The sequence below is a fragment of the Pogoniulus pusillus genome, chromosome 6 (genome assembly GCF_015220805.1).
Source record: "Pogoniulus pusillus isolate bPogPus1 chromosome 6, bPogPus1.pri, whole genome shotgun sequence".
Classification (NCBI taxonomy): domain Eukaryota; kingdom Metazoa; phylum Chordata; class Aves; order Piciformes; family Lybiidae; genus Pogoniulus; species Pogoniulus pusillus.
In genome coordinates, this window is record NC_087269.1 from 41,893,626 (window position 1) to 41,915,487 (window position 21,862).

Below are 21,862 nucleotides of genomic sequence, written 5' to 3' on the forward strand. Positions count from 1 at the left end.
CTTCAAATGGTACACCTGTTTGTTTAGGCTGCTTAGAATCTGTTGTACTTCAGAACTGGGAACTCAGAGACTGAACTAGCTTTTAGTAGAAAAGTCACAGAATATGCTGGCCTTGGTCTCAGTAGTATTCAATAGGAAATGGCATAGTCATGACTGAAGATTAATTTCAGAGAATAATGTAATGGTAAAAGAAGCAGAGGTCAGTAAGAAAGAGAATGTGGAAAAAAGATGTATATAGAGGATGATGAGGGGGACAGGAGAGCATGGCTCATGAGAGGCTGAGGGACCTGGGGCTTTTTAGTCTGGAGAAAAGAAGACTTAGAGGGGATTTGATAAATGTTTATAAGTATCTGAAGGCTGCCAGGAGGGGGGGGACAGGCTCTGCTCACTGCTCCCTGGGTTAGGACAAGGAGCAATGGGTATGAGTTGCAGCAAAAGAGGTTCTGCCTCAACACAAGGGGGAACTTCTTCACTGTAGGGGTCCCAGAGCACTGGAACAGGCTCCCCAGGGAGGTCGTGGAGTGTCCTTCTCTGGAGCCTTTCAAGGCCTGTCTGGATGTGTTCCTCTGTGACCTGTGTTAGCATTGTCCTGCTCTGGCAGGGGGTTTGGACTCGATGATCTCTTTGGGTCCCTTCCAACCCCTAACATCCTGTGATCCTACATATGAAACAGATATGAAAAACTCTTTCTTTCAGTGCTGGCATCTCTTAAGCAAGCATCCCTACATTTTACAGTTTTGGGATTCACCTGATGTTATCCATCTGTTGTAGTTGATCTTTGCAGTGCTGGAACACACATGTAATGTTTTTTCAAAAGGCAAGCAAAATTTTGTCAACAAAATCAGGGACACTTCATAATATGGATATAAAAATCCACCCTGTCCTTCTCTGAACTGCTGTTCTGGATGCATATTTCAAGAAAACAGATTCTTGTTAGTGATAGCATTAATCTTAGTGAATTATTTTTGATACTGGGCAGACATTGTACCTTCAGCCACAGAGAATGGATAACCTCACTCTGATATGATGAGGGTGGCAACACAAAACAAATACATCTAATAATTTATCAAGAATGTTATTGATTCTATAGATAAATAATGAAATACTGTTTCATCTCTATTTCAGAGCTAGTGTGAAGGAAAAAGATGAAGCATTGTAGTAGGTGTGATGGCAATTGATAGCTGCTTGCTTCACAGTTCCAGAAACATTGGACATAGTGTGACTATCACAGAGTCATTTTTACATATGCTACATAGTACCTATTGCTCATAATATTATAATTAAAAGTGTATAAAACTGCATAGTTAGAGCTGAGATTTTTGGGGTATTTTTCTTAGCTCTGTATCAACAAGTGTGGAGTCCTGCATCTGGGGAGGAATAACAAACTCCCACCAGTACAGGTTGGGAGGTGATCTGCTGGAAAGCAGCCCTGTTAACCTAACAAGTTACCCATGGCACAGCAATGTGCCCTTGTGGCCAAGAAGGCCAATGGGATCCTGGGGTCAATTAGGAGGAGTGTGCCCAGCAGATCAAGGGAGGTTCTCCTTCCCCTCTGCTCTGCCCTGGAGAGACCTCATCTTGAATATTGTGTTCAGTTTTGGGCTACCCAGTTTAGGAGGGACAGGGATCTGCTGGAGAGGGTCCAGCAGAGGGCTATGAGGAGGATTAGGGGACAGGAGAGCATGGCTGATGAGGAGAGGCTGAGGGAGCTGGGGCTGCTTAATCTGGAGAAAAGAAGACTGAGAGGGGATTTGGTAAATGTTTATAAGTATCTGAAGGCTGCCAGGAGGGGGGGGACAGGCTCTGCTCACTGCTCCCTGGGATAGGACAAGGAGCAATGGGTATGAGTTGCAGCAAAAGAGGTTTTGCCTCAACACAAGTGGGAACGTTACTGTAAGGGTCCCAGAGCACTGGCACAGGCTCCCCAGGGAGGTTGTGGAGTCTCCTTCTCTGGAGCCTTTCAAGGCCTGTCTGGATGTGTTCCTCTGTGATCTGTGTTAGATAGGATTGTCCTGCTCTGGCAGGGGGGCTGGACTCGATGATCTCCTTGGGTCCCTTCCAACCCCTAACATCCTATGATCCTATGAACTGGTGTGAACAGAAATTTGTATAAACTTTAGATAGGTCTGGGCAAGGGAGAAGGTTTAAAAACAATGGGCATAGATAAAAGGCAAGAATTTAACTTGTCTCAAAGTTCCTGTTGTTTCTCACAGTGTGGTCTGCCCTTTCTTGGGCCTGTTTACAGCACTGATGTGAATTTTATGGGTAAATGAGTCATAGGTTTCTGGGCTTGTGGTTTTTTACATTCAAATAACTTATGCAAATGTGAAAGTGACAAATGTCTGGATATGGTTGGAACCTAATTTTGTTCCAGAAATTTCACCTCCATAGATTTAAGAAGCCTACTGTTGAAATGGTATGAAGGGCAATTCTTATTGCCTCAATACTGGTCTATAAAAAATTAGCTGAGTTCTCTTTCTTTCTCTTTCTGGGTCTCATCCTCCTCACTATTGCTCTTCCACCTTCTCCAACAACAAAAATGTGAATGTTGCTATAATAATTTTCATTGAATATAATCAATAGGGCAAAATATGGACATGTTCATGTACAGAAATGGTACTCTTCATTTCAGTGTAATTCTGCTTCAGCAGATGTGATGATGTATTCTTCAGTATTACTATTGATATTTTCAGCTGTTGAGATCTTTAAATCCCTTATATCTGAGATGTTTTCTAACAGCAAAGGAGATTAAATTGATAGAAATAGTTGACAAGTGATCTTTTGTTTTATTTATTTCACTAAAAATACCATTTGTCTACACTGAAACAATTTTATAATTAAGTTTACTCTTCCTTGCTAGCTTTTATATCTCAACCTTGTGCTAATTTGAGGCTAACTGAAATATTCTAGTGAAAGAAATTAGGTTATAGCTTATGAAAAGGAAGCAGTGGTGATGTCTACTCATGGGCTTGCTGAGATGAATAGAAACAAGAACACAAAACATAGATAACACAGTCACGGTGGCTCTCTGTCGCAGCTGGTGCCTATACTTTTCTCCCTGGCTTGCTTTCTGTGTAACTGATCTGTCTGCTTTCTAACCCCCCCTGGCTCATCTTCCAAACTCACCTTGCACATAAGGCAAACTCTGGGATAAGGTAGAGAGGTGGAAAGGGGGTGGAAGGGTGGTTGGGAGCCCCTCCTGGGGACTCTGGGGGTACTGTGTTTCTGTATTACTCTTTAACTTGCATATTTCTGTCTATAGCTGTATGTATTGTAACTATCTGCTTGTCTATTGTGCTAAGCTGTAAATATAGAGCTTCATTCTTTCATTTCCAGCTGGCTGAGTCTAGTCTGGGTGATTTCATAGGAGTGGGGGAAGCAGGTAACACCCAAACTGTCACAATCCTTTTCCAACATGTTTACTGTCATGGAGAAGGAGTGTTGGGATAAGCAGCTGTGCACAAACATGTCTCTTCTAGTTAAGTATCTCAGTCAAAGAGTAGCTATTAGAATTGGTAGCAGTTGGATGGTGACATCAGTGGATCTCATTTGTAGTACATGCAAGAATAAATGAATATTTGTGGTTCAAAGAGTTGATTCTTTAGGAGTAGCAAACCCTTCTCCCCCCAGCATTTTTTTCTAACTACTGTTCCACCTATGTAAGTCTGTTAGAAGGAAGAGTTTGGGCTTTGCACTCTAAATTATGTGTGTGGGAGGATTGTGTGCTTAGGTTTCTTGCTTAACATGGCACACATCTATCTAACTTTTCTCATTCTGACATTAAATCCTTGTACTGATGAACTATAAGAATTAATTAACATTCATGCCTTGTCACTTTGAAATGATATTGAATTAAGCTGTAGCCTTACTTATGTTAATAGAAGAAGCTACAGTTCTCAGGACAAGCATGAAAAGTGCTGTGAGGAAAACCACAGTGTAATATGCTGTGTAAGCTGCCATTTTGCTTGAGGAGACCTCTTTCTCTGCCAGAGTGACAAAAGAACAGTAAGGGAGCACAGCAGGAACTGGACTAATGGAAACAGAAGGATTTCATCTAGGGACCTTAATGAACTTCTGCAATTAAAACATTAGTTTTGCAACCTTAGTCAAGTGCTGTCTATTTTTCTTTTCTCTCTCCCCTCACTTTGAAAGTTTACCAGAGTGCTGTGCTGTGTCCTGGCCTCCTCTGCCCTGATGTGCAGCTTGCCCGGTGTTCAGGAGCTGGCTGGTGGCCCTCCACCACCCACGGGGTGTGCAGATTCTTTACCTGCCATTCTTCTAAAGCCAGGTCTTGCAGCCTGCTTGTCTTGGCATTGGATTTCCTCAGACTTGAACCTGCTGTGTTTCTAATTCTTAAAACTCACCAAGTTTGCACTCATTTTTAAGAAATGTTTCATTCTTCTCTCTGCAGACACAATAGAAGTTTGCAGTTCTTGTCTTTGCAGACACAATAGAAGTTTGCAGTTCTTGTCTTTTCAGACACAATAGAAGTTTGCAAGGTCACTGCTGCAGTTTTTTTAATCATTGACTCTAAAGTTAAGCCCTCATGAGTGGCCTTGGTAGGAACCTGCTCTCCTGCAGTTCATGTCTCATTTCTAGAACTGTGGAATCTCTCTAGCTTCAGTCACCTTCCCTGAGCTTGACTCATCTGGTGCCCAAGCAAATCCCTTTCAGAAAAGCACCTCACCAACTCCTCAGTTGTTCACCTTGCATCTGTGTAGATGTCCTTCCATAAACTATTTCTTAAGTGTGTTTTTAATGTTGCAGTTCTGATCCTGCTCTTCACAGATGATTTTCTCCACATGCAGGTAGGAGCAGTAATTCTTGACAGACTCCCTAGCAAATGCTGTAATTGATGGGAAAATAGGTTTAATGTTAGGAATCCTCATTGTCGTTTGCCATGTGGAAAATGGGTTCTGGTATACCAAAGATGGATATACCACAGATGCTTGTTCCATGAAATAGTATTTTCAGCAGAATTAATTTCTTGATATTAATCAGAATATAGGTTGCATTTGGATGTATTTTTGTCACCATCAAGAAAGCTTGCAAAGAGTTGTCTGCGTTAGGATCGCAGCTTTCAATGCAGCTTCACCTGGGACATTGTCAGCTTGTGGAGATTATCAGCATGAAGTGGGCAACATAGAAGCATAGAATGGTTTAGGTTGGAAGGGACCTCAAAGATCATCTAGTTCCAACCCCTGCCATAGGCAGAGACACCTCCCACTAGAACAGGTTGCTCAAGGCCTTATCCAACCTGACCTTGAACACCTCCAGAGAAGGAGCATCCACAACATGATAGGAAATGAAATATTGGATTCTTTTTTCCATATGAATTTTTCAGTGACTTTGGTCTATGAAACACAATTCTCTGTGTCCTCTGACCAAATGTTAAATATGCACAGACCACCATACTCTTGGAAAAGCACTCTCATTATTGATGCATCCATGTGGTCAAGACCTCAGTTCCTGTTCCTCTGAAAAGGAGACTACCCCATCTTTACAGAGGACAGCATATGCTCAAATAAGTTTTGCACATATTGCATATTTTCTCAACCATGTCACCCAATCAGTAGAAATGGTCTCTTAATGCTTGTGTAAAATGAGAATGGAATTCCAGCCTGTCTAGGGAAATCTGTTTTTCAGATACCTTTGGGAACATGCATTGAAGGAGTTGTGTAGATTTTTCCACTGCTTGCATTGTGCTGAAAACAATAGAATCACAGAAATAAGGAGGATGGAAATGTAGAATGTGTTTTGAAACAAAGGCAGCTAAGGCCAAAAGAATGGTCATCAAAAGCTGTCCTCTTTGCTAGTGCACTGTCATGATGACTCACAGACAAAAGGCTGTCTGTCTGACTTGGCAGTCTCCTTATAGTGTCTGTCTTTGTAGCTGCCTTTTAGCATGAATACGAGCATCTGCTGGAGTCATCAAAGGACTGGTCAAAGTTCAGCAGTCCAAAAGCCAAATGACCAAAAGATTTCTTGCCATGGATGGTAAACAAAAAGCTGTATTGGAACTACCAAGGAGTAGAATATGAAAATATACTATAAAACAATACATACAACTATTTTCTATGTGAGTGCTTGATTTCATTTGAAGGTCTTGTTGCTTTTTCTCTGCCTTCCTTCCAGGAAAGATTCTATACTGACATTTACTGAAAAGCTTGTTCATGGAGCAGAAGAAATAAATCCTCTAGTCCAAATTTAGCTGTAATTGTAGAGTTAAGCAATTTCAGTTTCATACCTGGATGATCGATGTCAAAACTTGATGTCAAGTGTTGGAAGGCTGTTTTTGTAGTTCATGTTTTGTGAGGGTTTTCCTTGTCAAACTGGACAAGTTTAAACTTCTGTATGTTCTTAGGTCTCAATTGTACAAGGTGGAAATGTGGCTTGTCTTTTTTCCTCCCTGCACTGCAGTTTGACAGTAAAACTTTCAGGGAAGGAATTATTTGTGTATGTTTGTGGTATCCAGCACATAAAGACCTCAATCTCAGCACAGAGCTCTGAGTATCTCTCTGACAGTGAACATAAAGTAAAAGTTGACCAAAAAAACCAAAAAAAAGGACAAAGGTGACTGAATCAGTTTGATCCTGAAATTGTCCTTCATAGCTAATCTTGTACTGGTAACATTGAAGTAACTCATATGCTGTATGTGGCACAAGTTGTTCTTTGCTGTCTTATGATATATTATTTTCTTTTAATATCCAGAATCCTAGGGCATCTTAAAGGTATTTTAGCTATTTTTCTATCATTGCTTACATATTTTTTTTAGTATTATCATTGAACTAATTCTCTTATCCACTGCATTCCACAAAGGGAGGCTCTCCTAGAGGCACTGCAGCCTCAAGTCATCAGGGTATAAATTACAAATGATAGGTAGATGATAGCTGTCAGCTATCACTTGCTGGTGACCCTGTAGCACTAGCCTTCTGTATGTGGAGAATGTCAAGATGGTAAGCTCATCTACTCCAGGAAGCCTGAGATTCCTGAAGTTCCTGAAAGTTAATTAGAATAGTTCTGTAGTGGATTTGGTTAGTCAGAAATTACAGTTCCAGTGACTTTGGGTTTTGTCATGGCTACAAAACAATTTGCTGGAGTTTACTAAATAGTGGTGGTCACAAAGCAGTATGGGGTTTTACTGATACTCAATGTTTAGGAGACACATTAAGTACCTGGTTTATGACAGTACTTGGGCTCATAGTCACCTCTGGGTCTAGGAGATAGTATCTGCAACACCAAGCTGAGTTCAGTGTAGATAATGGTAGCAGGATGGGACTCTTTGCAACTTGGGTTACATGTGCACATCTTAAAGAAGCTGGAAAGAGGTAACAAATCTCTTATCAGTCTGTTAGCTCACTGAGATTTCTTAGTCTTGCCATTACTCAGGAAAGAGTTACAACTCTTTGTAGCTTTCTGATTAAAATTCTCCAACAGCAAAGCTAGTTGTTCTGCTGGGACAGCATTCAGTGAGAGTCTTCCCATGTTGTACTTCTGTATTTGAAAGCAGATCTTTACAGTCTGTGCAGAACTTAAAAACTTCATCATGAAACATATTTATCCATCAAATATTTATCCTTCATGTGTGCTACTCTCAGGTTTTCCTCAGTCAGAACCTCTACCTCCAGAGCAGTGCTAGACTGCACTGTTTTTTACTGAGAGCTTTAACTTCTTTGGTTTTAATATTTCCAAACTATAAGTGTAGAATATGAGTACAGGTATTTGCTCAGCTGTATTGAAGTGTCAAAGGGAAAAATATGATCAAAAATCAAATATGTTTATTATTAGACACATTTAGGTGCTCGCTATGGAATGTGATATAGAAAAATACCTTCAATCTGAGCATGGTCGTTAAACTGAGACAGGTACATTGCATGTAGCTAACTTCATGTTCTGACTGTGTGTTTCACATTCTGCTCCATATGGAGTGGATGAATTTACAGTTCAAACAGCACAAGTTCAAGGAAATTTCTGTGCTTATCTGTCACTCTGAAACACCTGAAGTCTTTAGCACACAGTGGAGAGAATTGTTTTCATTAGCTGAAGTAGTGATGTCAGCCCCATGAAAACCACTTCTGGCCTCCTCCCTGCTAGTGAGGCAAAGACCCAAAGGGTCATTAACTCTTCAAAGAAAAGTTATGTACCCAAGTCCCAGATGTGTCTTCTGTGCCTCTGTTATGCTCAAGCTTTTTTGAAGATCTGAAGACTCTGATGCTGATAATGATATTTTTGTTCAGTACCTGCATGTGACATGGGAGTAAAAAAAGACAGTGTTTTATAGGGCTAAACAAGTAATGAAATTAACAAGCAGCTTCTTGAACCAGTAATGAGCTATGAGTTTTTACAGCAAAAAATGCTACCTGCCCCAGTGAGCTCTTGGAAAGCTGTCACACAAAAGTCTGAGCTGAGGGAGGGGGTTCTGTTGTTAGTTCTAAAATGCCCAGGTGTTGGAATAGTAATATCAAATGTAGTGATTTTGTAGAGTTGTTTGAATATTATGCAGTGGAATACAAGTATTTAAATGTTTGAGGAAAAGTCTGAAGGTTTGGGGTCAGGATTGGAAAAGTATAACTTGCTAATCTTTCCAGATGGAAATGGTGCTACTGAAAACTGCAAGCTTTGTAATAGCCACAAAAATCCAGTTCATGTTCTCAGTTTGGGTTTATTTCCTTTTTTTATGAGAAGTTAACAATTCTCAGCCTGTTTCTTTTCTAATTCTCCTACTTGTTTGGTTCTCAGGTTTTGAACTTGGCTTTGCTATGGCAAGTCCCAATGCCTTGGTGTGCTGGGAGGCCCAGTTTGGTGACTTCCACAATACGGCACAGTGCATAATAGACCAGTTCATCAGCTCCGGCCAGACCAAGTGGGTTCGTCACAATGGGATTGTCCTGCTCTTGCCTCATGGAATGGAAGGAATGGTGAGAGCTGCTGGCTGGCATGTGTGGGAAGGAAATGCTGACTACTGTGCAGCTGTAAAAGCCAAAGATACCTTGGGGATCCAATGGTGATAAGAAGCCAGTGTGGAGAAGGCATTGCTTAGCATGCTGGACCGCTTCAGTGCTGCAGAAATGAGCGTGGTTAGCTTGATTGGTGAGAATCAAAGAAACCCTGAGAAACAGTTCTTGAATTCTTAGCTTTGTGTCCTTCTTAGTGGCATGTGCCATATTTTCCTCATTTCTTTTCCCTTTCCCCACTCCTCTCTTTTTTTGTATCTTTGCCTGGGACACTGCCTTCTTTCCCTAGAACGACAGATTCATAATGTACAGGCAGAAAGTGTCTAGCAGTATGTGCTTGATTTTGAGTGAAGTATGTCTGTGTAAAATCTGCCCTAAATTCTCTTACATTGAAATTGCATGAAACAGCTTTAAAACTTGTTAAAAATCATTGCTATTGGATGACTGATGTAACAAGACATTTTCCCCTTGCTGAAAAGGAAAATATGTACATTAATTGTTGCTTCTTCTCTTCTGGTGGCTAGTTGAAGGAGCTAGACAGTGTCTTTGAGGTAAAGGGCATGGGCACACTCTGGAATGTTGTGTATCAAGTTTTATGTTTTATATTATACCAACACTAGCATTGTTCTTCAAATCTTGTAAATTATAATGAACATTGTGTCAAGCTAGGTTAATTTTCTCCTTTTCAGCTAGATTAGTATTCTTGAATTGATGCAGGTACATTTCTAGTTTGCTCCTCAATTCAAGAGAGATGTTGAGGTGCTGGAACGTATCCAGACATGGGTGACGAAGCTGGTGAAAGGCCTGGAACACAAACCTTATGAGGAGAGGCTGAGGGAGCTGAGGGTGTTTAGCCTGCAGAAGAGGAGGCTCAGGGGGGACCTCATTGCTGTCTACAACTACCTGAAGGGAGGCTGTAGCCAGGTGGGGGTTGGTCTCTTCTGCCAGGCAATCAGCAACAGAACAAGGGGACACAGTCTCAAGTTGTGCCAGGGGAAGTATAGGCTGGATGTTAGGAGGGAGTTGTTGGCAGAGAGAGTGATTGGCATTGGAATGGGCTGCCCAGGGAGGTGGTGGAGTCACCATCCCTGGAGGTGTTCAAGCAAAACCTGGCTGGGGCACTTAGTGCCATGGTCTAGTTGACTGGCTAGGGCTGGGTGCTAGGTTGGACTGGATGATCTTGGAGGTCTCTTCCAACCTGGCTGATTCTATGATTCTATTAAGAAAAGTATAGTATGTGCCACAGTAGCAATCTCCATTGGTAGAAATGCTCTAGATCCTTTCACTACAAATGGTGTCATTTCCATTCTCACAAACAGATTGTTTATTTGCATTCCATTATAATCCTGTCCAGATACACTGGGGTGCATTCATATCCTAGAGTGGCTTTTCATACTCATTTGTGTGTGAAGAACAGAGGGTCTTCTGCAGTTCACAAGCATTGTGATAAATTGATTTTTCACATGAATCCTGAGGAACAGCCTGAGTGTGCCCTCAGCAGGAGATGTGGTCCTCTGCAGAAAAGCACTCTGAAGGAAGCTAATTATCTGCTATTTACAATACAGTTAATCTTTCTGTTCTCTTAGCCGCTTGGGAGCTCAGATTTGCCCAGATACTCTGAAACATGCTTATTTTGCTGCTAGTGTCATATGTTTCTGGACTGTTTAAGAATTCCCCTAGGATGTGGCAATCCCCTATCTTCCCAGAGGAGTTTTCCGTTATGGGAGCATTATTTTCTCTCTAACTACAGTGTTAGGGACAGAATGATTTGGGGAGGGATTCGTAATGGAATATGGATCCCTTCACCTCTAGGTCATGCATTCACAGGCAGGTTGGCTGTGATTGAAAGACTCTGCTGCCTAATGATTCCTTGGGGAGTCATCTGAAAGTAGCTAATGGATTTGGTATAGGTCTCACTGGATAGGTGGTCACAGTCGAAATACACTGTCCCCCATCCCACGCAGCAGTTGCTGGCAATCTGACTGGAGGTGTCAGCAGAGAAATCAAAGATGGATGTGAACATTGAGGCTCTGGACTGAGGTTTTGCTGGGGCACTGTATGTGTGTATGGTAGGGAAGGCTGGCCTGCCTCTTCTGAAACCATTTGCTAGTAACATCTGTTTCCAATGTGCTTGTGAAGCGCTGTGTTTGGACATGTACACGTGGTACTTGGTGTGGGATTTGATGTGCAGCAAGATGTATGCAGCATCAGCACTGCAATACTGGACTGTTTACTGCGCACTGCCGTTTTGTGTGGCTTTGCTTCTTGTTCTCAAGCCTTTACCTGTCTGTGACCACATGATCTGGCACCTCAAAAGTGGAGACAGACTTCGTGACAAGAGTGATTACATAAGGCATGGTTCTTGACTGTTTTACTCCTTTGTTGCCAGTGGAGTGTTTTTTTCCTTTGAATTTCTGTAGTTGATGGACTAGAGTGAATCATGGAATGGTTTGGGTTAGAAGGGACCTTGAAGGTCATCTTAATTCCAACACCCCTGCTATGGGCAGGAACACTTTCCACTAGACCAGATCCTTGCAACTTTTGTTCCCATCCTTTGCACTCTGGAATCTTGCAGAGCCCTGCACTTGGAATCAGGGATGATGATGTGTTGAATCAAGGTGGATTACTAGCTGTCAAAATCATGGGTGATTTTGGAGAAGATATGTTAAAGTTTCAGTAGAGGAAATGATAGTGAGAGGCAGCCATATAAAGGAAAAAACTCTTTGTGAACATTGTTAGCTTAGGAGCCATGGAGAGATTTGAGGGGTGTGACTGTCTTTAGGTTAAAATACTTTGCAGCTGTCTCTAAAATTAAAGTCCTTCCCAACAGTAACTGTTTCTTGAACGAGCAAAGGCTGCCAGCATGAGCAATAAATAAAAAAGCACACCACGCTCTCATGCTTTGCACAGCTTTCTCTCATCATCCTTTATGAACGAGGACATGAGAGACAAGATAACAGACTCTGGTACACTCCTTGTTCCTGATACTGTTTGTGATCAGCATGCCTGTTTTGCTAGTGTTAGATGTAGCTAACACTGTGCACTACTACTTACCTTGGGTACTGCTAGTGAGACAGTGGATGTGTGTTCAGTACTTGGACAGAATATGAAATACATTTTGAGGAGGCAGAAATTAACCATAGGTTCATCTAGAAGTTCAGGTGTACTTGGAATTTGATCCATTTTAGCTGAAGCATTCACCTTGGTTATTTTGTCCTGTACTGAATAGTGAACAACAGTTGGAGAGAGATCCTGAGTCTGCTTCTGTTGCTAATGCAGCAAAGATAGTCAACAGTTAACTTTGTGTTTGTTCTATTCAGCATGCAAGTGTGGTTTGGTCCAAAGAAGTGAGAGTCACTACAGTCATTTCTCCTGCTCTGTTTTGCCCTGTGTCAGTGGGGATCCATGCCTACATAGATCTACTGCCCTTTCACTAGTCTTTATTGTGCAGCTGCACTGAGGCTAGAAATTGCATCCAGTTGGTAAAAGCACTGGAAATCCCCGTGAAATGGCATGCAATCTCCTTTGAAACACAAAGAATGCCTGTGCTGTGTCCTCCCTTTTCACTGCTGCTGCTGTTGATGGTTTTGGCTGGGCGGGGTACATAGGCAGTGAGTGGCCTAGACTGGTATCTGATGGCTTTTTGATACTCTTAAATGATTTGGCTTTTTAATACTCTTTAAAATGATTCCTTACCCAGGGTCCAGAGCATTCATCAGCCAGACCTGAGAGGTTTCTGCAGATGAGCAATGATGATTCTGATGCTTATCCAGTAAGTAGATTTGCCAAAGGCTGTGTCCTTTCTTTTTATCACACTTTGCAGTTCAGATGTACTTTTCCTAACAAGCATCCTGTGAACTAGGTATAGTTTGTTAAGATTTAGCTTCAAGACATGGGGGAACATTAACTTGATCCCAGTTAAAGTAATGGGAGCATGCAGTATGTGCTGCTTCATTGCAAAGCTGAGGTGATTCCTGGTAGCATGATCATTTTATGGCTACTCCTCAGGGCCAGTGATTCTGCATGCTTATATTGCTGTATGTACTGCAAGTAGGTATCTCTAGCTAATTCTAAAGGAGACCAAGTGAGATTACTCCTGACTTCTTGCATTGGAGCTAGAATGTGCTGCTGGGAGCATAATAATAAGCAACTTCCACATTTTATTTAGCTAAGACATTCCTACATTGGCCATTCATTTCTAGAGATAAAGTACAGGATAAAGGGCATCCAGTTTCCCACTGCAGATTTTCTACAAAGCACTGCTGTACACTGAGAAGGCCACAAATTAAAACCAGAAAATGATTGTTTCAGTTGTTGTCAGACTTTGTTACTCTTGGAACAATAGTTCTTCCTTGCCTAAAAGTGATTTTTGTCAGTGTAATGGCAGAATAAAGACCTGTTTGACTACATTTAAGTACTGTAAATTGCACATAATAAGCAAGCTATACATTTTATCATAGAAAGGAGCTACTTAAACCATGGACCAGGGAACTGTTAGATGCTGTAATAATCTGTAATGAGATTATTGTACCTATACATACATATACTTGTATATGTATAGGTACATTACTGTACCTATACATACATATATCCCCAAGCTGCGTCAGGGGAAATTTAGGCTGGAGGTGAGGAGAAAGTTCTTCACTGAGAGAGTCATTGGACACTGGAATGGGCTGCCCGGGGAGGTGGTGGAGTCACCGTCCCTAGGGCTGTTCAAGGCAAGATTGGACGTGGCACTTGGTGCCATGGTCTAGCCTTGAGCTCTGTGGTAAAGGGTTGGATTTGATGATCTATGAGGTCTCTTCCAACCTTGTTGATACTGTGATATACTTAATATATGAGTACATAGACATCTGAAATACATGTATTTAAATAATAAGAGGACAGGACACCTACCAAGAACTAGAGGGAGAAGAGGAGAGAAAGAGAGTTAACAACACATCTTTTAAAAATGAATTCTAGTTTCAAAATTCTTTCTATTTTGTGACTCCCACCCAAGTCCTAGTCCTCCTCGTCTTTCCTTCCTGGATTTCTCAGCCTTATGAAATTAGTGGAAGATTTTTGCATTGATTTGCATACATTTTTAGGAAGTAGGAACAGAAGATAATGATTTGTGGGAATGCTTCCCTAGTTAATAGTACAGTCTCAACAGAGAGCTGCTAAGGGGACACAGTCTCAAGTTGTGCCGGGGGAAGTACAGGCTGGATGTTAGGAGGAAGTTCTTGACAACAGAGAGAGTGATTGGCATTGGAATGGGCTGCCCAGGGAGGTGGTGGAGTCGCCGTCGCTGGAGGTGTTCAAGCAAAGCCTGGATGAGGCACTTAGTGCCATGGTCTGGTTGAGTGGCTAGGGCTGGGTGCTAGGTTGGACTGGATGATCTTGGAGGTCTCTTCCAACCTGGTTGATTCTATGGTTCTGTGAATTAAGGTTTTTGAGGAAGGGAGTTAGTGAAAGTCAGAAATAGAGGAATGGCTTTCAAGGCCCCTGTTTCTTTTTTTTTTCCTGAGCTTTTAGACATTTTTCTGATGCCTTTAATGTCTCTCTCAGGAGTTCAGTGAGCAGTTTGAAGTTTCCCAGCTGTATGAGTGCAACTGGATTGTGGTGAATTGTTCAACTCCAGCCAATTACTTTCATGTCCTCAGAAGACAGATCTTGCTGCCATTCAGGAAACCGGTAAACCCTCTGTAATGGACTTGACTATTCGTGGTGTATTAACCCTCACACAGAGAGAGGTGTTTGTTTACATGTCACATGCTGCTGAAAATAACAAGGTGAAAACCTTATCTGAACACAGATGAAGTCACTGATTTATTGGAATGAAATGCAGATCTGACTTGCTACAATTCTAAACCTTGATTTTTTCAGCTTTACTTCCTTCTGGCTGTACAGACCTTAAGATGAACTTGTCCAGACACTATGTAGCTAAACAGGTTGCATAATTATATGCTGCATGTCTAATTACTGGAACTTCAGAGAGCTAAGGTACAGCTGTTGGATGATTTACAGGTTTATGGCCTGTGGTTTGATTTTTTTTGTTTTTATTTTTTGTTCTCAAAAAGAAATACAAGCAGTTGGGTTTTTTTGAGAACCTTTAATGGGAGTGAATGTGATAGTTTGGGTGTTACCCTCCCCCCGACATTGGAAATCATCCAGACGAGACTCAGCCAGCTCTGGAAATTTGATTGAAGCTTATATTTACAGCTTAACTCAATATCCAAGCAGATATTTACAGTATATACAGTTATAGACAGAAATAGACAAGGTAAAAGGTAACACGAAACACAACAGCCCTCCCAGAAACCTGAGTCCCCAGGAGGGGCTCCCAACTGCCCTTCCACCTTCTCCCACCCCTCTCAACCTTACCCCAGACGTTGCCCTGTGCCCCAAGGAAGAATGGAGGATTGGCCAGGGGAGTTAGGAGGCAAAGTGGATTAATTGGAGAGACAGAGGGTGAGGTTAGAGAGAAATACAGCTCACAGCCCAGACGAAGAGTGACTCCCTTATCTGTGTTTGCATTCTTGCTCTTATATGTCTCAGCAAGCCTATGAGTGAAGTAGACATCACCACTGTTTCCTTTTCCCAACCTGTAATCTAGTTCTTCTCACCAAAACTTTCTAGCTAGCTTCAAACTAGCACAATCCACCCCTGTCTATTACACTCAGAGTATTGCTGAGAACTGATCTAATCTAATCCAATATTTACACTAATGAATATCACAAGTTCAGTTCACACTTCATTCCAGCTATCTCAGATGTAAGTGATTCAAAAGCTCAGAAAACAGCAAACTGTCTCCTCACAGATGAGACAAGAACAGGAACTCCCTGATGACATTAGGTTTGTGCTCACATACTGTAGATTCTCTTGTAGATTCCTTCCTTGGCCACCGATGGTACCTAGAACAGAAAACTCCTAACAGCTTGTATTAGCTACCCAAATATTTTGACTAATTTTGAAACTTCCTATTCTTTCCAAACAAGAAAAAAACTTTGTTGTTCACATTAATCTGATCTTTAACATATTCAGCCCATGGGTTTTGTATGAACAGTGTTACAAATGTTGTGCGTAATAACGTAGATAAAGCAGCTCCTGAGTATTTGAAACTATTGTGTCTTACAGCTAATTGTTTTGACACCCAAGTCACTGCTGAGGCATCCAGAAGCTAAATCCAGTTTTGATGAAATGGTGTCTGGTAGGTCACTTTAAAGTACTATGGACAAATAATTAGCTATACCAAGTCACACGTCAGTCTCTCAAGAAGAGAGTGTGCTCTGGAGTGTTTGTGTTTTCCTTTCATGTAGTAACTGTGGAATTGTTCTAGTGAGATCTATCATGGACTTATGCTGAGAAGTCTACTTTCAAGTGTGAATCCTTAATTTCAACAGGCTTCTCTTGTAAATAACTGTTCACCTTAAAGGCAGTGGAAGGTGCATTTCTCTCTCTTCAGGGCTATTCCACTCAGCTGGAAATTCTCTGCACTCTTTCTCTTTGCATAAGAATTGAGTTGTCCTTCACACTGCCCCCACCACAGATGTGAGGGGTAGGTTATCATCATCACACTCTGCCCATTTGGAAACATCAGCAGCCCATTTCTTTTTACACTACTTGCTTCTGGGACTGCCGTGATCTGAAGTGAGATCAGTTGAGTTCAGAGCTGTGGTTGTCACCCTAGCTGTTGCTGGCCTGCCATCCAGCACCAAGAGGTACGCAGTGATTGCAGAAGTAACAGCAAAAGCTGGAGTAATTGGTCTTGCCATGCATTGTTTAGAAGGTGTTAGAGTGGCATAAGGAAATGCAATGAAATGTGGTGAAGGAGTTATTGAAGTGATAGTTCAGATACTGAGCTGGCCAGTATCCAGCTCTGGTGGGTGGCTTGACTGCTGTCAGAAAGGAGCAACTTCATTTTCTGAAGAGCAAGTTACAGTGTATAAATATGCTTCAATATTGCATTGTCTCCTTTTTGTAGCTAAGTTTGCTTCTTAAGCAAAAGCATTTGCTGGTTTTGGTTACTGTTTAGAAGCTTTGTGCAATGAGCTCGATTAGAAATTCCATAGGTGCTTTGTCTTGGAAGTCCCCTCTGCTTCAGGCTAACCCTCAGTAGTGGACAAACTGCAAATTAACGTTGAATTCTGACATACTTTCACTTTCCTTCTAAAGAGGACAGCAAATAGTAAAGCACTGCTGACTCTCAGCTAAAATTTTGCTCTGTGTTTAATGTAAGGCTGAGAAAGGGAGGAAGACTGACTCCAGCTGACTCGATGAAGCGCAGATTCAGTCTTTTGTTAACAAATCCTGCTGTTCAGTGAGACCAGGATAATTCTGACATAAAATGAGTTCCTCTCTCATGTTTGTGCTGCTGCTTTTCTCCCCCAAGATAAATGGTTCAAACAGGAGCTTATTCTCCTGGTAAGTGGGTGTGCTGATTCAGACTGGAAGGTCACGGCAGTTGTCTGCTACCTTGGAATTGGTTAATGTGGGAATAGTTCTAATCAATCATATAAGAGAGCAAGGAAAAGGATCTTGTCGACCATCAAGTCCCTCTTCCAGTTTTTTGTATCTCAAGCAAATTGTTCTTCTGGGAAATGCTATCACAGGGGAAAAAGAGATTTAGCAGTGAGGATATGCACCTGAAATGGTATCTTTTTATATGCATGGCTCAGTACTATTCTGATTTTTCCTGTATCTAATGCCATTTTAGCTCTTAAATAGAGGTTTAAACCATACAGATACATGGCACTAATTTGTGTGCTCGTTTAAATACTTCTGCAGTGGGCAGACTTAGTAACATTATGAATATATCTTGTACATTATATAAAAATGTGTTAAAATTCTATAAAGCTATATTAATGTCATGTGCTTGAAAGAAGAAACAGTATTTCAGGTAATTCCCTGAAGCAAACCTTTGACCTTTTGACCTACTCAGTCAGTTTAAAATTAAACATGTACCATACAACACAAAGCTAAAGAAGAATCCACTGTTAATGTTTCGTCCATTCAGTGTGAAATGCAATCTGTTAACTGCTTGAAACTAAACTGCTTAAAGTCGCTTAGGCAGAATTACTGGTCTGAAAAGTAGGAACAGAGAGACAGCAGAACCCTGTGACCAATGCAACCTGCTGCTTGCTCAGTAAAGGATTATTCATTTGGCTGCTTTATTACAATGTCTGTTTCTAGGAGCACTTTTCTAACCTGTGCTGTAACTAGGTACCACCTTCCAACGGGTGATTCCTGAGAATGGGCTGGCAGCTCAAGCACCACATGAAGTCAAGCGAGTGATTTTCTGCACTGGAAAAGTATACTATGATCTTGTGAAGGAGAGAAAAAATCAAGACCTGGAGAAACAAGTAGCTATAACCAGACTTGAACAGGTAAGCTCTCTGATTCTCAAGAGACAGAATCTCTGAGGAGACTCACCAAGAAGTTTCTATGCTTCGAAATAGATATCACTTGCCAAATGTGATGGTTTGGGTGTTACCTGCCCCCCACACGTTGGAAATCACCCAGACTAGACTCAGACGGCTCTGGAAATATGAATGCAGCTTATATTTACAGATAGCACAATATACAAGCAGATATTTACAGTCTATACAGTTATAGACAGAAATAGACAAGGTAAAAGGTAATACAGAAACACAACAGCCCTCCCAGAAACCTGAGTCCCCAGGAGGGGCTCCCAACCACCCCTTCACTTTCCCCCTACCCCTCTCAATCTTACCCCAGTCCCAAGGAAGAGTGGAGGTTCAGCCAGGGGGTTAGGAAGCAAAGTGGATCAGTCAGAGAAATGGAGGGTGAGGTTAGAGAGAGAGATGCAGCTCGGAGCTCCCCAGTAGGAGAAGTACCTTATCTATGTTTTGATTCTTCTACATCTCAGCAAGCCAATGAGTGAGGCAGACATCAGCCTTATTTTCCTTCCACAGCCTATAATGTAGTTCTTCTCACCAAAACATTCTAGCTAGGCTCAAACTAGCACGCCAAAAAAAGAAAGGTAATAGCTTTTTTATAGCACTTTGTGTCTTACAAGACATTATCTGACCTTTCATGGCCTTGTGGAGAAAGAACACCTCAATAGTATACTGGACAATGAGATCCAGAAAGCTTGATGACTTTTGCAGAACAATGGAACAAAATGAAGGTTACAGTGTGATGGCAGCTTACATTTGTCTATTTGCTTTGCTATGTTTATGTGTCATGAATATTACACTTTACAACTATACTGTCATTCACAAAGCTACTGTCACAGGTACTTTGCTAGAAAAAACTAGGAATGTAGGAGATTTGGACTGTGACCTACTACTGTATGCACTAGTGCCACTGTGAAATATGTGTGTATTCACTTCTGACAGCATGAAATCAATTCAAAACCACACAAGTCACTTGAAAGAATAAATAGCAGTTACAACCGGTATTGGTTACTTGCAATGTTGGTTGTAATACCTGATAGGTAAAAGGCTTTGCTACCATGGGCTAGCACCACGTAAGGGAAAACTTTGCCATTTATTACCCTCTCTTTCCAGATCTCACCATTCCCTTTTGACTTGCTGAAAGAAGAACTTGAGAAGTACCCAGGTGCTGATCTAGTTTGGTGTCAGGAGGAACACAAAAACAGTGGCTATTACGACTACGTCAAACCTCGCTTCCGCACGATTGTGAACCACACTCGACCTATATGGTATGAGCCTTGTTTTAAAGAACTGCTCTGTCTCCTGGCCTGGTTTGTTTACTGCTAAATTTGTTTGGCTTGGGGGTGGGGTGGGTTTTTTTTTTTTGCTTTTAAATCTGTTATTGATCCAAGGATGTTATTCATGGGCAAGTCAAGTTCTTCACGAATCAAAACCTGTGTGGTTGGGTTCTTGGGTGAAGGAGGGAAGAGTCCAGGTGACAATTTCTCAGATACATCATGCACATCTTGCTACTCCTTGTAATTCTAAAAGAAAATCAGTAGCAATTAGCTCTGCCTTTATTGCACAGCATTTAGCTCTCATGCATTTTTCTTCCTTCTTGTCAGTCTTTTTTAAGAATTCCACTCCAATGATTAATTTTCTGGAGGAAACAGTTATTGTAACAGCTCAGTTCAGGTACCTTTGCACTCATTTTGGGTGACTGACTCTCAGATCTGCCCGTGCAGCTGTTGGAGGAACGAGAGTCTTCATTGCCAAAAGCAAGTTACCTAATTATGAGACAGTGTAACTGGGAGGAACGGGGGAGAAAACACAGCTTAATATTGATGGAAGGGAGAAAGGAGGAGGAAGCTGTCCAGAAGATATAACTGATGGTGCAACTTAGATTGATTTTTATTTAAGAAAGATTGATGATTAAATGTCAAAATCTGCCAAGCATGCCTGAATGCATTTAGCAGCACGTTCTCATGCAAGCTAGTGTCAAAATAGTCTCTCTTCTTACCTCATTTGTCTGCCCAATTCTTTTTGTCACAAAGGTATGTTGGTCGAGAGCCAGCTGCTGCAGCTGCCACAGGCAACAAGAACACGCATCTGGTGTCACTCAGAAGGTTCTTGGATACAGCTTTCAATCTGGAGGCCTTTGAGGGAAAGACTTTCTAACTGCAGGGTACCGCCTCATCTCTAACAAGCAGTCTCTCAAATGACTGCATCCAAAAGAGGAAAGAAGTAGAAAAAATTCTGGAAATGATGTATTTTTGCTTTACCTTATAAAATGATTCATCAGCTGATTTCATTCATTGGCATCTTGCTCCCCAGTGTGTAAGGAATAAAATAATTCCAACATGCTTCCATCATTTTTTGTCACTCGTCTGTTTATACTGGAACCTCTTTGGCACAAGGACAGTCTCCTATCCAAGGATGCAGTGTCTAGCTCAGTGAGGCTTCAGTCTCAGTCCGTGGACGCTGTGCAGTTACTGTAAGTAATGCAAGTATGGACAGCATGGTAGTTATGCCCAACCTTGAGAAATAAGAGAGTACATTTAGGAGCCACTAAGGAAACAAGGTGCACTGTCACCTGGAAAATGATTGACAGTTATTTCTAGTTATATTGGAGAGCAGTAATGAAACCAAAAAGGAAAGCTGATGGATGACTTTGGTAGAGAAATGTGCTGGCTGTGGTGGTTGGAAGGACATGGAAGGCCTGGTGATGTAAAGAGGAGGCTGGAAGTAGGGAGTTGGATTACACAGTTGCTAAACTATGGGTGATAACAAAAGTTGTGTGGACCACTTACATGAAAGGTGGAAGAGGGTGGTGAAGGCAGAAATAAAAAGGACCAAAAAAAGGTTTGTTGGGATAATTGAGGAGGGAAGAAGTCTACACAAGACCACAGCTGACAGAGCAGTGGGTGATCAGCAGAATTCAGCATTAAATGACTTTAAAAAGTCACAGCACCACTTGCTCCCACTCCCTGGGCTGCCTGCTTGGATGCTCTGTGGCATTAGCAACTGTATGGTCCTGTGAACATCTTCGTTTTGGATGAACGTCTTTCCCTCACCAAATTACTGGGTTCTGCTTTTCTTTGACCTGCTAACACTTGTAAAAAGATTGTGTTTGGATGAGAAATCTGTGTTAGTGCAACAAGTATGGTTCTCTGGGTTCTCTACTTTGTCCAATGCTAATCCCTGCCTCTCATTTCCTTGCTGCTATATATTCACCTCTGAAGTGGCAATTCCCAATTTAGTCACTCTTTTTATGTTAAGAGAAAGGGTGGGCTAGCAACAGTTGCTGACTGACCAAAGGCACATGCTGTGGTTTTCTATCAGTACTAGTAGTTTTTCTTTCTTTAGTCCCTTGTGTTTACTTGTCAATTAGGGTATCAGTTTCCATGCACTTTCAATACAGACATAAAAGTAAACTGCCTCAAGAGCTGGCTGTGTGTTAAACAACTGATGTGCAGCAGGTGCTAGAGGGGAGAGAACAGCAGGGGTTATTTCTTTTTCCAGGAGATAGTG

At 41.6% G+C, this 21,862-nt stretch overlaps 1 protein-coding gene across 1 annotated transcript in view; it reads left to right on the forward strand.

The window, feature by feature from the left end:
• OGDHL (oxoglutarate dehydrogenase L) overlaps positions 1-20,703 on the forward strand; it is a 58,168-nt gene extending 37,465 nt beyond the window's left edge. Inside the window, exons 17-23 of the mRNA XM_064145385.1 lie at positions 8,740-8,918; positions 12,655-12,726; positions 14,502-14,627; positions 16,071-16,143; positions 18,156-18,319; positions 19,466-19,620; positions 20,386-20,703. Coding sequence (XP_064001455.1) covers positions 8,740-8,918; positions 12,655-12,726; positions 14,502-14,627; positions 16,071-16,143; positions 18,156-18,319; positions 19,466-19,620; positions 20,386-20,509 — 893 coding nt within the window. The 3' untranslated portion in view covers positions 20,510-20,703. The remainder of the gene's footprint in view (positions 1-8,739; positions 8,919-12,654; positions 12,727-14,501; positions 14,628-16,070; positions 16,144-18,155; positions 18,320-19,465; positions 19,621-20,385) is intronic.
• Positions 20,704-21,862: the final 1,159 nt, after the last annotated feature.